Source organism: Bombus affinis, chromosome 1 (assembly GCF_024516045.1).
Source record: "Bombus affinis isolate iyBomAffi1 chromosome 1, iyBomAffi1.2, whole genome shotgun sequence".
Taxonomy (NCBI): Eukaryota; Metazoa; Arthropoda; class Insecta; order Hymenoptera; family Apidae; genus Bombus; species Bombus affinis.
In genome coordinates, this window is record NC_066344.1 from 5,215,762 (window position 1) to 5,233,849 (window position 18,088).

Genomic DNA, 18,088 nt, shown 5'->3' on the forward strand with positions numbered 1-18,088 from the left:
GATTTTTGCTTTTCCAATAAATAGGTCAGATTTAATTGTACGTTCAAATTCTGGAATACTATTCAATTTTTTGGCTGAAAATTCCTAGCCTAATTTCCTTAAAAATGTATTTGATACAAGGAAAATTTGAGTATATTTTTATCGAATAAAAAAATTTGAATTATCCGTAAAATAAGTGATAAATAAGTAATAAGTACATATAGAAAGTGTCGTGATATTAAATTCTTAAAAAAGAAACTTTTCTTTACATTCAAATTTTCCAGGAAGTTCACGCTGACTGCATCAACGATCGTTCTAACTTTTGTAACGTCTATCTCGTAGCACGACAAAGGAGGCAGCACCAGCTGGACCTCCAATTAAAAGCTCCCCTCGTTCGTTTCGAACAAGTCCACACTATCGTAAAACTAGAGTGTGCACATGTACGATGATGATGAGCCAGCAAAAAATTTCTACAGTAGCAGGCAATGTAGAACAGTTAGAGATACAACGTCGTACGTGCATGTAAAACCTTCGCCGAGCTAATCCTCAAACGCAATTTGAACAAAACGATGCAACTGTTTCTTTAGTGTAATTCGATTCCATTCAATGTAAATACATCACTACACCCAACTGTCTATCGTGAAAGTGTAATGAAAGTGATAAATATAGCAGAAATAAGTTCTATCTGTGACAATTGCTTGTAAGATGTACGATGAGACACATGATAAAAATAAAAAAATTAAATTAATGCGAGAAACGTGCCAATTTTGTAATAATTGGTAAAATCTAATAAACTTTCGTAAACTTTTCAATTAAAAAAAAACATCGGTAAAATGTAGTATGATTTAGTATATTCTTTTTACTTTGCTTCAAACAAATTATTCGTTAATTTATTATTTTCCTTTCTATAGTTAATATTATAATTGATCAACACATTCGTGGATAATTAATCCCTGAAGGGAACCATACATACGATACGCGTGCATGTGTATGTACATGTTGTTTTATTCAAACATGATTCCAAAGATATATAATAACCACGTATGTACAATAACGTACAATATTTTTCTCGGATAATTAAAAATATCTTCCAATATCGATCCAACTCATCAAATATCTGTAAATATGATTCAAGTAAATATTATCTAATTTAAATAAATTCACCCTCAATGAGGTTAAACTTTATATCAAACAACGTAAGGCGAGACTCGTATGGCTTTTTCCACACAAATAATCGATACAAAAAGGAAAACTCTCCAATCAAAATAACCAATGAGCTTCACCTACATCCGAGAACGCACGAGTATCATCGCGGAATCTGTCCATGTACGCAAATCTTAAATTAAATCGTTGATTTCACGTCATTTACACAAACATCTCGAAATGTATGAAAACACCTCGAAAATAACCTCTCAACAGTTCTAACCTTTACCCTGTCGCTCTCCCCGTCCCCAATATATTAAATCACCGACTGTACGAAGGAATCGTTGGCGGTAGAACGGCACAGTGTGCGAACGGTGATCGAGCGAAATTCGAATTTTTCCGTGAACTAGTCTAAATGAATACGAGCCTGCGCAACAGACGCTATCGGAAGATTCGCCGCGAGAGGCGCGGCGTCGCGACGCTCGCATGTGCCGCAGATTATGCCGCATTGCCACAAGCGTACGGCACCGGTCGGGCGACGATCGTGTCGTCGGGACAACGCTCGGAAAAAGAGTCAAGCGAATGAGCGAGTCGCGAACAGATTAAACGCGAGACGTCCTCGCGATGCGCCGTCGGGGACGTCGTCGACGAGACAGCTGGTAAAGAAAGGGATACATCGAACGCGAACGACGACATCGCAGATATTGACGAATATCCCGGAGCGAGTAAACGAAAGAGAGAAAAAAGAGTACAGAAGAAACGTGATAAATATTCTTCGACTTACCCTGAACAGAAGAAAACCTCAGGATCATGAACGTCCGACGATTGCCTGGTTTCATGTACCACTACAAGGTGATCACGATACTTCTCTTCACGACCATGGTTCTCGTTGTCTACCTGCTCCTTCACTGGGGTATTATGTGCACGAACCTTGAAGCTTGGCGGCACGTATCCAACGTGGTGAGTTCTTTCGAGACACGTTTCACCGTGCACAACTATATCACACACGACATACACGCACCGTACGCAGAGATCGTATAGACAGGTCGCACTAGGGTCACGCTCGCGAAGGGGTGAAAACCGTAAGAGGGTAGAGAGAAAGGGACAGGGACTGAATAAACGGGCACGCACGCGCTCTCCCAACGTGCACGAAACGAACTGATTCTGTAGCACGGTACAGTGCCAATTTCACGTGTGAATCTACGAATCTAGGAAAGAAAATTTTCCCGTCCTTACCTCTGTGTGTTTACATCGTTACAAGCCCTCTGCGTAGTGCTTACTGAATAGAAACAAGCAAACTTGCGAGATATCCCCGTCTCCGCAGACCGTCTATTTACATTCTTTTGAATGTGCCCTTAGAATTTGACTGGTTTCCTAGAAAAATAAAATCATGTATGAATAGGCCGTTCGAAGGGAAGTCTTTCAAAATATCAAATAGACGACGATGAATGGGACAATGCATGAAATATTCCTTTCTCAGCTGTTTAGGATTTTTGTGAAAAATGATATATATGATAGATATATATACAACCCTGCGATACAACCCTCATATATATATATATATATGATTGAGGAAGATAGTATTCGTTATACAGCGGAATTTCGCCACTTATGCGTTTCATAGAAGTTGAGAATCGTTGTTGATGATACATTCGCGCGTCTTCATAATAATATTCACGTCTTTGTAGGAAATTAAAAAAATTTTAAGAAAAGGTGCTCGATTTATCTCGTCTGTGATTTACTTTACAATTTATAATCGCTTTAACACGTCCTTCGTGCAGCTGTTATAGTCGTCAGAAATATTCACTTAAGCACAGTTTAAGAGATTTTCACTGTGTTATGTTCTCATTATAAATGGATTACCGTTCAACGCACGTGGCTGCAATGGAATTCGATTTTATATCACGTTCGCTGCTCGTCAAACTTCCATTACCTGAGCCATATGTAAACGAATAAAAACAAATTTTCGTACAAAATTCATTCTGTATTTGTGAAACTTGTTCAAAATTTCGTGATCTTTAATCGAGCCTCCTAGAATGAATTTCATTATATAAGTATACACGATCGATGCTCAATTCTTTAGAAACAAATGAGTTATGATTACCTATATAAGTTCATTCGTCGCAAGAAAATCACGTAAATAATAATTGATAATTAGAAAACAGTGCTTTCAATGTCATCATTTTTTTTGTACTCCTCGATTCATTAAGTTGATCGATGAAACTTCTAAACAGCACAATTTCCATTACACATGACAATGAGTCATGTAACAACGAGTCAGTATCACATCTATTATACACACACACACATATATGTATATATATATATATATATATCGCAAAAGTATTGCGTGTTGATTTAAGTCTAGGACGTACGAAATGAACATGTTAATAACGATTTCAATCGCTTGTGTTTATTCTTCTCATCCAATGAACACTACCTGATACCTATCGAAACAGTCTAATATTGGATTGGCGATTAAGTGATTGCGGATTTTGTCAATAAGTGGTATTGTCAAAAGTAATCACTTAGTTGCCAACCCAATAGTTCCTCACGAAAATTATTTGAATACTTACCATAGGAAATATTTATATATATATACATATATACTATGCGTGTATTGTATAAAACATTTTCAAATTTTCCAAGCACTGTAACGAGATACGACTATGATACTGACGTTGGTCAAATTTGGAACCAATTTAAAAATGTGTATCGAAGATACAAGCTGTTTACTATTTAGTTGAAAAAGTAATATAAGTTATGAATAATCATGTTATTATATACCGATATTAATATAACGAACAATGAACTATTACTTAAATATTTTTCTATGTACACCTTCGGTTTCTTTTTTCTTTTCCAAACTTTGTCAACGTAATGGCGAGAGTCAAGCCATTGAGTTACTGCATTACAATTTTTAAGCGTTTGTGTGAAATTTTGAACATAATGTACGAAACTATATATATAAAATATCCAGAGTAGTATATTTACTATAATATTTAATAAACAAATCGCTGTTTCGATTGCATTTCTTCAGTTATATTTTCAAAGATTGCAAAAAATTCACGGTCTATTCATCACACTGCTAATGAAAATGCGAAACGTTTCGTATGGCGCGCATAATATATGTACATATTCGTCAAAGCTTTCTATAAGCGTTCAAATACTTTTGTGAGTCGCTGTATATGTAAATTTATAATTCAGCATGACTCGTGCACTTGTTGCGATCGTTCACAGCTTTCTATGACCATATAAAACGCTGATTATAAGTGGATTAATATTCTCCGGCGGTAGAAAAAACATTAATTGAACGTGGCTATAAATTAAATTTGCCGAGAGAGTGGTTGCATCGATGTGGTAAAGCATCGAATGCCAGCTTAGTGTCACTACTCATTACATTCAAGCCACACTATCATCATGCTGGAATATTAAGAACGAAAACGTTTACGTAATGCATTATCCAACGCACGCGAGGTCGCGAAAAAATGTCTCCGGATGATCCTCGTGTTAAATTATCTTTCTTTTAATGGTTTTCTGCCTGTAGTGTTGTACAAATATAAGAAGTAAAATCATAAATGCTGATCGTACGTTATTGAATAATTTAAGCGCCGAGATATTATGTTCGATCGGCGATATTTATTTTACAACACTGATATACTACAACGTTATATGTATACTTAAACTTGATAGTGACTCATAGATCGTTCAACATCTTTCAAAACATTCAGCACAAACTACTTGTACTGAATTTATTCCGTAATCTTGATATTCCGACGCTATATGAACGATATATCATGCTTATGAATTTTAAACCATTTATTTTATATGTAGATAAAGCTCATTCCTTAACCTTGATAATTGTAAAATATTGCTGCATTGCTCATAATATGTCATAACATGAAGTATGCAAAGACCTTTGTTCCTGAAACTATTTTACTAATATTTATATTGTTTAGTATATCGTTTTTCCCATTAATTGTATTTGGCCAAATTACCATAGGTAAATCGAATTATCAGAGCCCAATTTTGTTACTGTTCTAGTCTTTCAACGAGTCTGAAAAGGTTCCAAAATACTTGTCTCATAATTTTTCTACCCGATTATGCAATCGTTTATCAAGTGAAACGTTAGCGATCTTTTCTAACGAGAATAAAAATTCGAGTGATTAGAATTCAAAGGCGTAATTTCTACGTATTTAGAAAGGGTTTGACCCATCTACAGGTGAAAGGAATTTCACCAAATCCCGGAAGAATCGCTTTCTGATACTTCCCACCTGTACTCAAAACTTTTGCAAGTCAACAGAATTCCATGAAGCGCCACTGAAATTGCTCGTGATTCGCAGAAATTTGATTACCCCCGGAACAAGATAATCCTAACATTCCTCCGTTTTTCTATCCCAGGATGCATAGGAAAATGCGCGAAAAAACGTGGGACCTCGGCTGGTATAAACTTGGCCCAGATAGGATGATGGCTTTCGAAAAAGTTCATCCGAAACGTTACATGGACGTTACGGTGCATAAAGGCGCGTGACACGCATGTTATGGGATCCGCCTCTACTCGAGAAATCCTCTCATCATGGCGGTCACGACGACTAAAAATATCGTTGTGCATAGTCTACAGTATGCACAGACCCAAACGTGTGTTGTACCGGTTATACGCACGTGAAACTAGCTATACGTGTACGAATACACGCGTGCCTGTATGTAACGCAAGTATCGCCCACGCGGCAAGAGAATAATTCACTTTTATTGCTCTCATTCCGAACGATGCCCCAACATCTACAGATCGAACGTAAAAATTCGACTACATGAATCGTCCATCCACCCACGAAATTCTTATTTTTGCGATTAAAACATTTAAAACATTCTTCCTCATCCTGTTTGACGGACTTCACGTGGAAGTACGTGTTTGTGCATATTTTCACTTGTTTGCCAATTACGTTAAATGATATTACATGATATTGGATCACCTGCTGATATTTATTTAATGCAAATGAATAAATGCAAAAAATGTGATAAACAATTTTAGGATACAATAATTGGTGTCTGTTAAACATTTCAAAAATGATTCTTTATCTGATTGTTTATGAAATTTCCTGGATTTGTTACCTATAGTTGAGAATCCAACAAATTGCTCGAAATCAAGAAAGTAACAAAAATAAGTAAAAAAATATTCTTCTCGTGTACCGTGCAAATTAAATATTTTACACTGTTTTTATTTTTTAATCGTTTCGTTGTAAGTTATTATTTCATTCGCCTTATACTATACGCTATTAAACAAAGTAAAACTTGTTGCAGTTTTTCAATAGCCAATAGATGTACTGTAATAATAAATTATAACTGATATCATGGCAATACACAGAGCCTCGGAAAAAGTATTAACGTACAAAATTTAACGATTATATTATAATACGTAATTTGAAATTATTCATCGAAGAAACTTTCTACGGCCGAAAAAGTATTCGGTATCTTTTTATGTAATCAGCAGTTAAATATACATTTGTACGTGATCAGCGGGAAATGTATTGTTAACACATTTCTCATTGTTGACAGCGCTATTGCACGTTGAAGATTCATTTCTACTTATTTTATTTGTTTTATCAGCACTTCGTGGTGGCACCGTAATTTGTTTTAGCTCTCGCGGTGAACGAGAACCTCCTCCTTCTGGTTGCGCGTTTCTCGAGTGTTCGTACTTGTGGTTCTGGGACGACAATAAGGATTAGCGTTTCTTTCCTTGTGAACTTGGAGTAGTAGGCAAAAAGTAGTACGTACATAAATACAGGGACATCGTGAAAGAAGACAGATGTACTGTGAAGAAGAAGGTCATGATAAATTTCGGTCTTTTTATAACGTTTATAAAATACCAATGATAATTTCGCTGGGAAAATAATCGAGTTTATCAAATTTCATTCCTATATGAAATATTCCAAAGTGACAAGGTTTAACATTTTGATCGATGTAACAGTAATTTTACATTAAACACACTATCTCCTACGGTCGATTAAAAAATATTTACGATCATCGTAATCGTGATTTTTTCATAATTTTTTCTTTACCTTTGATGAATTCCAATAGATCCCGATAGATCGATAATAATAATAATAATAATATTACTATTATTATTATTATTATTAATTATAATATTATTAATAATATTAATATTATTATAATTATAATATTATAATATTATATAATTATATATAATTATAATATTATAATTAGTAATAATAATAATATTGTTATAATAATATTAATAATATTAATAATTATAATATTATTAATAATTATTTTATAATAAATTATTTATAATAATAAATATTATTAATAATAATATTATTAATAATATTACTAATAAATATTATTAATAATATTATAAATATTATTAATATTATTAATAATATTATTAATAATATTATTATATATAAATATTATTAATAATATTATTATAATATTATAAATATTATTAATAATATATTAATAATAATAATAATATATTATATTAAAAATAATATATTAATAATATATAATATTATTATAATATTATAAATATTATTAATAATATTATAATTAATAATAATAATAATATTAATAATATTAATAATATAATAATATAATATATAATATAATAATAATATAATATAATAATATAATAATTATTATAATAATATTAATAATAATAATAATATTATTATTATTATTATACTATTACTATACTACTATTACTGTACTATTATATTATTATTATTATTATAGTATAAAATATTAATTATTAATGGTCATCAAAAATGAAATTTTGATATGCATCTTGTATATATGTATTATTCGTAAAGACAACATAAAATACCGCAGGTGGATCAATCTACAACTGGTTAAATGATGATGCTGTCAAATATGTTTAATGGATTACAAGGTAGAGATACAAGACGTTCAATTAAATCAGTGTAATGAAATCTTTAATGAATACGCAGTGTCAATATTCGCGAGTACACGTGTAATTGATCATCGTATGATAAAACAAATATTCGGTAATATAAAGATCGGTCATGCTGTCGCGCATAAACGAGTTCCTGTAGTAACCTTCGTTTGTATAGAGTTATATTGCAAATACCTTGAAACTTTGTTTGTGAATGGACAATTTATCGTGCCTTTTTGTGTTGCACATGCATCTACAGGGTGTTTAAACGTAGAAAAGCTCAGTTATCAGGATGATAAATCAAAATCGTAAGGATCTTAACATGGCTCAAAATTATTACCCCTATAATCTAATTGTAATTTATCTAAATCGTATACTCGAACGTGAAAACATAACTAAAATGGTAAATTTTCTGTAAACAAGACTTTATTGGATAATTACATAAGATGAAAATCTTTGTCGCTTCTCTTAATCGTAAAGAAACTTTCGTCGATAATTTATTTTCTTGCAAGATAAGCTTAACTTTACAAAGCTTAAGGTTATTACTGATTTTGCTTCTTCTTAGGAGACATCCGATATTTAAAACATGTCACATTTCTTTACTGAAATGGAATATTATAGAAACATAGAAGAATAAATGTATTACGTATAAACGAATGCAAGATAATTTTAGAGATATAACAATTCGGACAATTTTAATATGTTTGATAAAACTACTAAATGTAGTACTAAATGTACTAAAATGTAACGCCTTGCTATTTTGAAATATTTAATATTCAGCATTATACAAAGCTTCCCGACAAAGCAGATGTTTCCCTTTACATTCCAAAAGTGATATTTTAAAAAAATATCTGTATATCACGCAATACAGTTGTCTTCTTTTACTTCCCACGTCCTTGTTCTCGATATTAGTTAAAAAGACACGTAGATAACGCTTTTGAAACATAGAATGAAAGATTCATCATTCTATCCTTTGATGTAACAATTTACACAATTTCAATAGAAAACAGTCCGTTTAATGTAACATTACTGTTACGTGCCTCAAAATGTCGAGCCTCGTGTCGAGATATTTGTCATACGGGAATTACATCTTAATATTCTTCGCTCAGTTAAATGAGACGAATCCTCCTGACTACGTCCTCTTACAGTGTAAGAAGAGACAAAGAAATCTTTTTAAATGCACAATTGCAATGTCTCACCCTGTATACATATCACGTATACGTGACTCAAAGAGAAAACTAACCCATTACTCGGCCAAAGTCTCGCGATATTCCTTCATTCTGTTTCAAGAAACCCCCTGTGTGCAACGTGCTTTTACAATAACCTTACTTCATTCTAAAATGGGTTCTAAAAGCAAAATACATAACGAAGAACGTAACACGTCCTGTACGTGTAGATTATACAGATACGAAGGAATCCGTTTTACACGAGTCCGCGATGAATGTAAGAAAAGAAACTTATACGATACTTAAAGCTAACCGAGGCGCTTTTCGCCAACGAGATATCCCTTAAACCGTGACTTTTACACGCCGATCGACTTGATCGATTCAAATATCGGTGTCACGTTGCGACGAACGTGGAAATATCTTGAATGAAAGTCGTTCGATTTCATTGAGGGACAGACGAGACGATACGTGACTACGATTTCACGTATCAAGATAAACGGGAATTCCAAGGCAATAGATTCTCTTCTTTAGTTCCTTGGTACTTGTACGGAAATTTTATTTCAAAGTAAAATCGGAAGCAACGGGAGAAAAATGCGTTTGATGTTTATTTCGTGAAAGTTACCGGTTTCGATCGTATGAGAGATCAATTGTTTGAAGGAAACGGTAATTTTGAATTTATACGTAACTTTCGGTGGACAATTGCAAGAAATAATCTGTAAATTTCGACTTCCGGATAATTAAAAATTTCTATTATCAAAATGTAAGAATAATAAGAAACTTTCATTGCGGTAGATGAGAACAGCAAAAATATTGGAATATTCACTTGGTTAATTCTAACCTGGCATCGTCTTTTTAAAATAATCAATGGAAATTTAATTTGTTAAGCTCAATTACACGAACGTGTCTTTTTGAAGTAGATTATTTTTCATGGGATTATTGACACTGTGTTGCATATGGCGGGTAGCGAGGCAATATGTTAAAATATATTTAAACAGAAATTTGTAAATATTGAAATATCTTAAAGAAGAAGTACAATTTAAAGGAGACGTTTTACATATTGTTGAGGCCACCCTTGAAATAAACCATACATTGTTAAAAGAAATAAATTAATATCTTAAAGGATGTTGGAAAGTGGCCGAGTCTGGTTTACGAGAAATTTCGCCCCGTGTCATAAAACTGCTTTAAGAGTTCCCTGTCCCGGTTTGACGTTTTACGTAACCCTTCAGCCGAAAGGATGCTCGTAAAAATACTGTAAATCAATGAAAAATAAAGAAAAATATGAGAATGAGAACACCAAGTTGGTAACAAGATCATGCTGTAAAAATGTTTCAGAATTTCAGAAGAGTAAAAAGAAATTGAGGATAATTTAATCGTATCCCTTGAAGGGAACTTTTACGATGCGAACGTTATTCTTACGGTACCTGATCATAATTTTCATTTCAGTGCAGCACGCACAAAAAAGGAGCTGCAATAGGAATTCTCTGCGACCCGCTATGCTCGGAAAGAGGGATTCACTCGCTCGCATGCGAAACTCTTCACACTGGCAAAGAAGCGGTTTTCTCGGCCCACTGGGAGACGACCCGACTTGTGTTCAAAGCCTCAAGGTTTATTCCCTTTCTTTGCAAATATATATGTCACAGAGAAAAATTCGATGCTTACATCTAGGATCAAGGAATTCTCTGATTTTACGGTATTCTCGAAATACAGTATTCGACGGAACGATCGAAAAATCATTTACAATTTCGTAAAACCGTAGAAACTTCGAGAATTCGTGCAACATCAAATAAAGAGTAAATTACAAATTTTGTTGAAACGTTGAAACTAATATTATAGAAACGTATTCCATTTTCTAAAAACTAGTAAAGAAAAAGCCTACTTTGGAGTTGAAAAATTACTGTTTAGAGTGTAGGCAATTTGAAGAAACTGTAATGTTGTAGCGATCGATGCGACCGTAAATAATCGTTCAAAAACTAAGACATTTGAAACAAGGGCTCTGATTTCAGAACGAAGACACCGATGGAGCAGTACGAGACGTTATTCTGGACGGACGCGACTGGCATAAAGCATTTCCCATCTGAGACGGACTTCAACACCATGATCAAAGATCTGGTCGTTAGCAAGCTGAACGTGACGCTGTCACAGCATCAATTAGAGAGGCTTGCACGACTTCGTACGCATCGTGTCGAGACCGAGCCCAGAAGGCGACAGCTCGAGATGGAAAATCTCTGGCCGCTGTTACAGGAGAACGAGTACCTGATGAGCATACTGTACGAGGACAGGGACATTTTTCCACAGCTGATTGGCACATGCGGAACCTTCTACGCGGTCGAATACGTACGACCCATAGAAACACCCACGACAATCCTTGCTCTGTCCGATTCGAAACCGGAATGGGCGAAAAGATTGAAGCTGGCCGTGATGATCCTGGACCTGCTCGAAGAACTCGACACCAACTTTCCTGAGCCGATCCATCTGTGCGATGTGAAGATAAACCATTTCGGTTTGCCTCTCGGTGGACAGAAGCTCAAGTTCCTCGACCTGGACGCGGTGTTTCCTAAAACGATTATCAGCCGTATCACCGCGGACGGGAAGAACTGCGAGAAACACGACGACTGCGACTACTTCGACTGCAGGTCCTTCTGCTCGAAGAACAAACGATGCGAGTCACCGGTCGCCAACAACAATTTACAAGTAATTACCAGAGATAATAAAATTAATTCGATAAATGACGAGATCGAGTTAGGCTAATCCTTTTACGATATAGTTCGAAAAAGACTGCAGCAAACCATGTGAAATAAGGTGCTATATATTTCATATGTTAGTTGCCTCGTATTTTTTTATTTAAAATATTGAAACATTGGAAATGTTTACCCAGTTAAAATTGATTGCAAATCTAGATTAAATGCAATATTGATTTTTGATAAAATGTTTGGAGATCGTATCAGGATTAACTCATAAAATATTAATCCTAAAAGAGGCTAAAGATGCAAGGCTGTCGTCAGACGATCAAAACTATCGTCAATATTTCAAAGTTCGCAACGAAAATACGGTTTGTCGATAAATATTGACAGTGTATCGATAATATATGATCTTTTTAGTTATGAACCTTAAAATATCGACAATATAAATAATATTGATAACCTAAGGGCACCCTAGGATATTTCAGCCGTAAAGGAACAATTGTTTTCTAAATTATTTATCCTAAATTGTTCGTCAGTTAATTACATTGCCAAAGGTTAACACTCTGTAAACGAACATATTTTTGGTGTTCCACAGATGAACCGGACCGTTTATGTCAAAACATCATTTTTCTATAGTTTGAGACTTTCCAAAAGTCTGGGAAAGTATGTCAGCCATTGATTAAATCAAATGTTTAATACTTCTTTCGAAATTTGCGTACGGAGTGGTACGCAATTGCAACTTAAAGTAAACGATTTTGACAAATTTTAAGTCGAATAAATTTTCTAGTTTCCCTTCCGTAAGCGAGAATTAAAAGAATAATAATTAATATAAATATGAAGGTACGCTTGAAATTGCTTTAGGCGATTTTGGGAAAAATATAAAACGTCTGTCTGGTTGCAGACTTTTGAACGTCGTTATGTTTTGTTATTTGATAATAGCGTATTTTATGAAATACGATTAGACATTGACTAAAAATAGGGTAGAAAGACAAGATTATATATATATATCGAGAAGATTATATGCTGGATAGTATGTATGATGTATAAGGTTTCCTACGTGCTATTCACACTAATTGGAAGATTCTCTATTTTTGAGTAACTTTATCTCTAGATACAGTTAGTTCCTCGATAAAATTTTACACAATATATACTAGTGCCATGAAACTATATGTATAACACTTTCGTATAACATAAAGTATATAATAAAAATACCCTTTATGTACATAGAAACATAACGTGCCAAACATTGTCGATAATATCAAAATTTGAATCTTAATTTTTCTTGAATCAGCTGTTTTGCTTAACTCGACGAAACGAAGCTGACTCGACAAAAAAAGTTGATTCTTGATTATTCAAAAATTCTCACAGATTACTCACAGACTAGAGGATACACGTTAGACAAATATTCTACTATCATAGTGTTGAAAATATAATAAGTATATGCATTAACCTTTGAATCGAGTTGCACCAGCTTGTAATGCGCAACTATGTATTGGGTTGGCAACTAAGTGATTACGGATTTTGTGAATACCACCTAATGACAAAATCCGCAATCACTTAGTTGCCAAGCCAATACATAACACATTGGTTAAAGTTTTAATTGAGATCGAACACGAATGTACATGAATTGTAGAACTTATGAAACTTAATTTTAAAAATTGTTCGATGAAAGACACACGTATGTATCAAAATACACTTTATGGGAGCAAATTAAAACGAACGGCTATGACGTTTTTCAGATCATCTGCGAGAAAATATTTCTCGGTTGGACTCTCTCGGGGACTATCATAATTCCTGGATTACTCATGTCGGAGCACACCACCAGTACACTGGCAGTTCTTTTACGACAATGCGCGAATCCAGCCAGTGACATTGAACATTTACCACGTGCTGCGGTTTCGGATAATTTGAAGACGCGACTATACAATATGCTGCACGAAATGGAACAAGAAGTTGCTGCTTCCGTATAGGAACGTTTTAGGTCGAAAAAATCACGAGAATCCAAAGGATCCTCGTTCATGAACAGATAGGTATATTTTCAAACGTATTCGATCGAATTATCAAAAGCTGTTGTTAGAAGAGCGAATTGTTGAAATTTATAAGAATTTTATTACACAAGAAGATATTAGCGATCGAAGGTATAAACATGAGAACGATACTTTCGATGAATTTCTTGAAAAATTTGTAAATAAAACGAGAGAAATTTGTTGAAACTTTTAAGTTTTGATAAAATGGTTTAATTAACTCTATAGCAATTTTTTAAAAAATTCGCTGAACATATTAAACTACGAGGAGTATGATATTTGGAAATGAATAGATTCGATCTATTTTTAGAATTTATCAACCTCTACATTTTCATAATTTAACCTTTCGATTTAATATACTTCTTGAAGGATTAATGAAATTTATTCGAATGTCTACGCGTACTTAAAGGTACCAACCAATGAACATATATTTATTTTAGAGTTTATTTATTCTTCTTATACGTAATAATATTTCAAATAAACCAAATTTTACACAAGTGATTTTAAACAAATACATTAATTTTTGAAGCATGAAGGTACTAACGATTTTAGAATGACTATGAAGTTAATGGAACAAATCGCTGTCGTTCGAATAACGGTATAAGTATTAGGTTGTCCGAAAAGTTTCTTTCGTTTTATAAGGAAACGATAGATGCGTAACATTTTTTATTTTATATTAGTTTATTGAATTATGTATGATCCATTTTGTTCCAGTAGAAACAAAAAATGTTGTGCATCTATTATTTCCTTACAAAATGAAAGAAACTTTTGTGACAAGCTAATAGAATATTCGACACGCATTTACTGATTAAACAGAAACCCCTAAACGGCCGACGTTTGTAGTCGTTCGTTAAGCTTCATTGTCACATCAGCCTGGAAATTGATTTACATTCATTCGGAGAGCTGTGCGCAGCTCCATGTAAAATATAAGATATGCGAGAATCGAAATGAACAATCGGGAAATTTCTAACTTTCTACGAATCCAGAGAAACGAAAAGAAACAAATAATCTTTGTACTCGGAAAATATAATAAAATAAGCGACCACTAGAGGCTAGTGATAGTAATAAGAATAGGAAAAGAAATAATATTATCAACAACGAGCACAAATACCAACTACCTTACACGTAATTGTAGCCTTACTTATGTACTTTAAATTAAACATTCGATACGCTTAGGTAGAACTTGAAGATAGGTATAAGAATACTGTTATTTTTAGCATTCGCGCGTAAGGCTTGAGAACTTATTAAATACTAAATAAAAATTTATTAACTTAATTGTAATAATAAATAGTACGATTTAAAAGAGCGGTTAAAGAATTGTATTTTGTTGCTAAGATTTTTATATTCGTTGCGATATAGATTTCACGCGCAAGAACCTATTTATAAATTTAATATTAAGTTTTAGTTAATCAACTGATCATAGAATTTGGCAAGATCCAATAACAAAATAATTTCTGTGCGTTATTTGTTTTAGTGGGAGAATTATTGCGCATCTTAATTTTGGAAGTAAATAATTATTTATTACCTTAAAATATGTGTATTTAATACCTACTCTTTAAATTAAAATCATTAATGATCAAACATTGATAATGTAAATATAAATGTACATTACAAAATAAAAGATTTTGTAAAGTGAATCGAATTTTTAAAATCAGTTTACATTAAATTCTATGTATTGAATAAAATATTGAATCACCGAACTATATAGATCTTCTCTCTCCAAATTGAATAAGATTAATAACTAATTTTCTATTCATTATGTTATCATTATTATCCATCATACCAATGAGTATTTGATAGATGACAAAGATAGCAAATTATTATAAATATTGCAGTTAACAATAATAGTTTCCGAAATAATATTGTAGAACTCACTAAATTCATTGCATAGTTGCAAAACTAAATACCAAACAGTAGCAATAAAAATTTGTATACTTATAGATTTTGAGTTATAACTCATGACTGTAAATAAACTAACTTGGGATGTAAATTTTGAATTTCTTAAAATCTCGCGCGTTTATATTCAAACCAATAGCCAATGCGACCCCAAAGTACCACGCGACTGTGTCCCCGCATCCCGGAGGTAACTTCACCCTAAAAATAGAGGTTTGTGCTCGGTGCCTATATTCCTATACCCATATTTAATTCATATATCTAGGGATTTTGTCTCTACATGATTGTACATCTCGCATCAGACATAACCTTTATATAGTACCTTATAGGTATTCATCGAAACGTAGTAACTAAAAATTCGTATTCAATAAGTTAGTTGTTTCATAATGAATGCACTGGAACAATTGACGAATCAATTTGCCAAATTAATTAAATTTGATACATGGGGTAATTATCCTGCAGGGTATGATCCAGCCAAACACGGTCCATATGATCCTTCTCGATATTACGGAAAACGTAAGTCTACCATCTTTCGCCATTAACTTAATTTACAAATGATTTAATAAAATATTATCCGCCTTTACAGCTGATACACCGTTTGGCGAAGTAAAACTTCGTGATTTACCAGAGTGGATTGGCCGACGCGAGAAAGGATTCAAACCATTTGCATCATTAATTTCACGAGGTAAATATTTTATCAAAAAAAGTGGCCTTACCATGGCTCAAAAATTATATAATACTTTTGTTACAATTAGCTTATTATTGATATATATGTTAATATTACTAGATAAATTAGTTTTAAATAAATGGATATAATATTTTTTATATTTAAAGTTCAATATAACTTGTTATAAAGCAAAAATTGATTCCTCTGCAATTAAATTTTTGCTCTATAATAATTTGCATTTAGTTTCTTTGTAGTGTTATAACTTAATTGTCATAACTTACAGCTCACTGGCGATGGCAGTTAAAGTATATGCAACCTAGGAAAGCAACTATGGCTCCAATTTATCAGGTTATTATGGCTGGTGCAATATTTGGCTATGTTACAAACTACTTGCGTATCAGTAAGTTTATATATAATAAATTTGCATAATTTACAGTTATAAAATAATGAAGAAACAATATCGTAATGTATGTCTTCATTTTCAGGGGGACATAGAAATTATAAATATCATTAAAATATTATTAAAATCATCTTGAGTTAAAATAGAATACTATTATATTGTATTAGTTAACAAAAGTAATATCAATAATCTGTAAAATCTATGATATGAAATAAATGCTGCTTAAACATTTGATATGTGTAATGTATATAATACCCTAGAACAGAGTTTAATCTTATAAATAAATATTTGTTTACTGGTTAAGATTACTGCTAATATCATTTACATTTTATTCTTTAAAAATTGACATGTTTTAATGCCAAATATTTTTAAAAACCTTTTTATGTATTAATTACAAACTATCCAACTAGGAAAGATATGCTGAGTGTTATAATTTCTTATAATTAAAGGTTATCTTAATATATTGTATAATTTTTTAAATAAGATTTACAAGTTGATTAATAAAAATTGTTATTACAATTTTTTATTATTTTTAATATAATCTGTCATTACGTTTATAAAACAAATTTTGAAATTTTGCAAGATGATTTTTTACGAACAAATTTTCAACATTTTGAGAAAAATATATGTCGGAGAGCCAGTAGGATTGGAAGTGTGGGCAGGTAACGAATCTTCACCAGTAGTAGCCATTGTCAAGGTATGATCCAGAGTTTATTGACACAAATATGGAGATGTGAGGTTTGACAAACAAACTGCGGCGGTTAGGTACTCGCGATGCGAATGACGATAGTCTTAGGTCCGATAACGAATCCGCGGTCAACGGGACTCTTTTACCCTTTAATCGTCGGCAACGCCTAGGTGGTACTCTCAGTTAGCACGCGAAGCAAGCACTCTATCGAAATGATACCTTAGTCGATAAAATCGTACTCGAAGCTCTCACGGTGACGCTGTTTAGGAAAAACTACTCCACTCTCTAGCGGCACCAGGTCTTTTATATTCGTGGAGACAAGTCTTCGTTCGGAGAGTGAGGGAAATTGCCGTTATTGTCAATTGGTCAGTCTTCGGAAGTGTCATTCGCGGAAAAGACTGTTTGCCTATTTTCGTTAATTAATGTTTAAGGTTTATGACAGGTCATTAGGCTGGCTGCAAATGTTTTGCGAATATGTCTCGACAACCGGCAATCGACCTACCCATAGAATAGGGTCTGCTTATGACGAGCAAC

At 33.1% G+C, this 18,088-nt stretch overlaps 3 protein-coding genes across 3 annotated transcripts in view; 2 read left to right on the plus strand and 1 right to left on the minus strand.

The window, feature by feature from the left end:
- The window catches only part of LOC126915150 (glycogen-binding subunit 76A), a 156,633-nt gene extending 154,594 nt beyond the window's left edge, over positions 1-2,039 (minus strand). Inside the window, exon 1 of the mRNA XM_050719642.1 lies at positions 1,907-2,039. The gene's annotated coding sequence lies outside the window, so the exon portion shown is untranslated. The remainder of the gene's footprint in view (positions 1-1,906) is intronic.
- LOC126915302 (divergent protein kinase domain 1C) lies at positions 1,933-15,543 on the plus strand. The gene is made up of 4 exons (XM_050719876.1): positions 1,933-2,082; positions 10,645-10,805; positions 11,205-11,892; positions 13,622-15,543. The coding sequence occupies exons 1-4, from the start codon at positions 1,933-1,935 to the stop codon at positions 13,850-13,852; spliced, it is 1,230 nt and encodes a 409-aa protein (XP_050575833.1). The 3' UTR covers positions 13,853-15,543.
- Positions 15,544-16,080: 537 nt separating this feature from the next.
- Positions 16,081-17,098, plus strand: LOC126915461 (putative ATP synthase subunit f, mitochondrial). Its single transcript, XM_050720178.1, has 4 exons — positions 16,081-16,315; positions 16,386-16,484; positions 16,750-16,866; positions 16,952-17,098. The coding sequence occupies exons 1-4, from the start codon at positions 16,186-16,188 to the stop codon at positions 16,978-16,980; spliced, it is 375 nt and encodes a 124-aa protein (XP_050576135.1). The 5' UTR covers positions 16,081-16,185; the 3' UTR covers positions 16,981-17,098.
- Positions 17,099-18,088: the final 990 nt, after the last annotated feature.

Coding starts and splice junctions, on each gene's coding strand:
- LOC126915302 (XM_050719876.1), top strand. CDS start 1,933: ATGAACGTCCGACGATTGCCTGGTTTCATGTACCACTACAAGGTGATC. Junction 10,806..11,204: donor CTTGTGTTCAAAGCCTCAAG/GTTTATTCCCTT, acceptor CTCTGATTTCAG/AACGAAGACACCGATGGAGC. Junction 11,893..13,621: donor TCGCCAACAACAATTTACAA/GTAATTACCAGA, acceptor GACGTTTTTCAG/ATCATCTGCGAGAAAATATT.
- LOC126915461 (XM_050720178.1), top strand. CDS start 16,186: ATGAATGCACTGGAACAATTGACGAATCAATTTGCCAAATTAATTAAA. Junction 16,316..16,385: donor TTCTCGATATTACGGAAAAC/GTAAGTCTACCA, acceptor CCGCCTTTACAG/CTGATACACCGTTTGGCGAA. Junction 16,485..16,749: donor TGCATCATTAATTTCACGAG/GTAAATATTTTA, acceptor CATAACTTACAG/CTCACTGGCGATGGCAGTTA.